The 1,854-nt window shown below is 51.5% G+C and overlaps 1 protein-coding gene across 1 annotated transcript in view; it reads right to left on the reverse strand.

The window, feature by feature from the left end:
* Nucleotides 1–1,679: 1,679 nt before the first annotated feature.
* Nucleotides 1,680–1,854, reverse strand: part of EMH_0025910 (uncharacterized protein) — a gene marked incomplete at both ends in the record, with an annotated part of 2,166 nt that continues 1,991 nt past the window's right edge. Inside the window, one exon of the mRNA XM_013497147.1 lies at nucleotides 1,680–1,853. Coding sequence (XP_013352601.1) covers nucleotides 1,680–1,853 — 174 coding nt within the window. The remainder of the gene's footprint in view (nucleotide 1,854) is intronic.

Raw genomic sequence — 1,854 nt, forward strand, 5'->3', positions numbered from 1 at the left:
TGCATGCATTCATGTATGTATAATGCAAGCCTACACGCACATATATATAATGCATGCATGCGTGTATATATAATGCATGCATCGATGCATGCGCGTATATAATATATATATAATGCATGCATTCATGTATGCATGCATCAATGAATGCATGCATGGATGCATACCTAATGCATGCATGCATGCATGCATGCATATCTAATACATGCATGCATGCATGCATGCATGCATATCTGATACATGCACACATGCATGCATGCATACATGCATGCATGCATGCATGCATGCGACTAGGAGGCATTCGGTGCAACTAGAGGGAATAACAAAAGGAGAAGGGATGCCGCGGCCTTTTTATTTTCTGGGGGCCCCAAAACAAAACACAGACAGCAGTCTGCTGTGATTAAAGGGGGCCCGGTGCATGCATGCGTATGTATGCATGCATATGCATATGCATGCATGCTGTATATAGAGATACTACATTTATATGTAAGGCCATGAAGCAAAGCAAAGGAGAAGCAGATGCATGCATGCATGCTGCATGCATGCTGCATGCATGCATGCATGCATGCATGCATCTCCTTCTCTCCCTCCTGTCTCCTCGCTAGCATAGAAGCAGCAGCAGAAGAGACAGACAAATCCGTCTGTATCTTTCTTTTTTTTTCCTTCTCTCTTTGTCTTTCCTTCTGCTGCATGCTGCATGCTGCATGCTGCATGCAGCTCCTTCACAGGCTGCTGTTGCTGCTGCAGCTGCTGCTGCTGAGGCCGCATCACGCGTCCGCTGCTGCAGCACGAGCTGCGGTGTACGTACACCTCAGCCTGCCCGGTGCTGCTGCCGCCAGCAGGGGTCAGCGCACACTGGGGGCGAGAAAGGCAACGAAAGCCGCAGCTTTTTTTTTTTTTTTTTTTTTTTTTTTTTTTTTTTTTTTTTTTTTTTTTTTTTTTTNTTTTTTTTTTTTTTTTTTTTTTTTTTTTTTATTTATTTATTTATTTCTGTATTCTTTCTTCTTCTCCCTCTCCTCTCCCCGTCTCTCTCTGCACTGCACTGAGTCAACAAATTTCTCGCCCAGCCCCAAATGCGGTTTGCATGCGCCGCGAAATGCAGAGGAAGAATGGTGCTGCTGCTGCTGCTGCTGCTGCAGCTGCTGCTGCTGCAGCTGCTGCTGCTGCTGCTGCTGCTGCAGCTGTTGCTGCTGCTGCTGCTGCTGCTGCTGCTGCTGCTGTTGTCACTAGCTATCGGGCCGTACATACACACAAAGAAGGCCCTCTCTACCTCGTGGCCTCCAAATCTGAGCCACGCTGTCTAAGTGCTGCAGCTCCTCTTGCTGCTGCTGCTGCTCTTGCTGCTGCTGCTGCTCTTGCTGCTGCTCTTGCTGCTGCTCGTGCTGCTGCTCTTGCTGCTGCTGTTGCTGTTGCTGTTGCAGCTCCGGTTGCCGTTGCCGCGGCTCCTGCCGCAGTTGCTCCAGCTCCTGCTGCTGTCTTCGTTGCGCCTGCTCCTGTTACTGCTGCAGCTGCTGCAGTTCATGCTCCTGCTGCTGCTGCAGCTGCTGCTGTTCATGCTCCTGCTGCTGCTGCAGCCGCTGCAGTTCATGCTCCTGCTGCTGCTGCAGCTGCTGCTGTTCATGCTCCTGCTGCTGCTGCAGCTGCTGCAGTTCATGCTCCTGCTGCTGCTGCAGCTCCTGCCGCTACTGCAGCAACTGCTGCCCCTCGCCCTGCTGTTGCTGCAGCTCCTGTCCCTGCTGCTCCTGTTGCTGCTCCTGCTGCATCTCCTGCTGCAGCTCCTGCTGCAGCTCCTGCTGCAGCTCCTGCTGCATCTCCTGCTGCAGCTCCTGCTGCATCTCCTGCTGCAGCTCCTGCTGC

Source organism: Eimeria mitis, genomic scaffold (assembly GCF_000499745.2).
Source record: "Eimeria mitis Houghton genomic scaffold, Emh_scaff25, whole genome shotgun sequence".
Lineage (NCBI taxonomy): Eukaryota > Apicomplexa > Conoidasida > Eucoccidiorida > Eimeriidae > Eimeria > Eimeria mitis.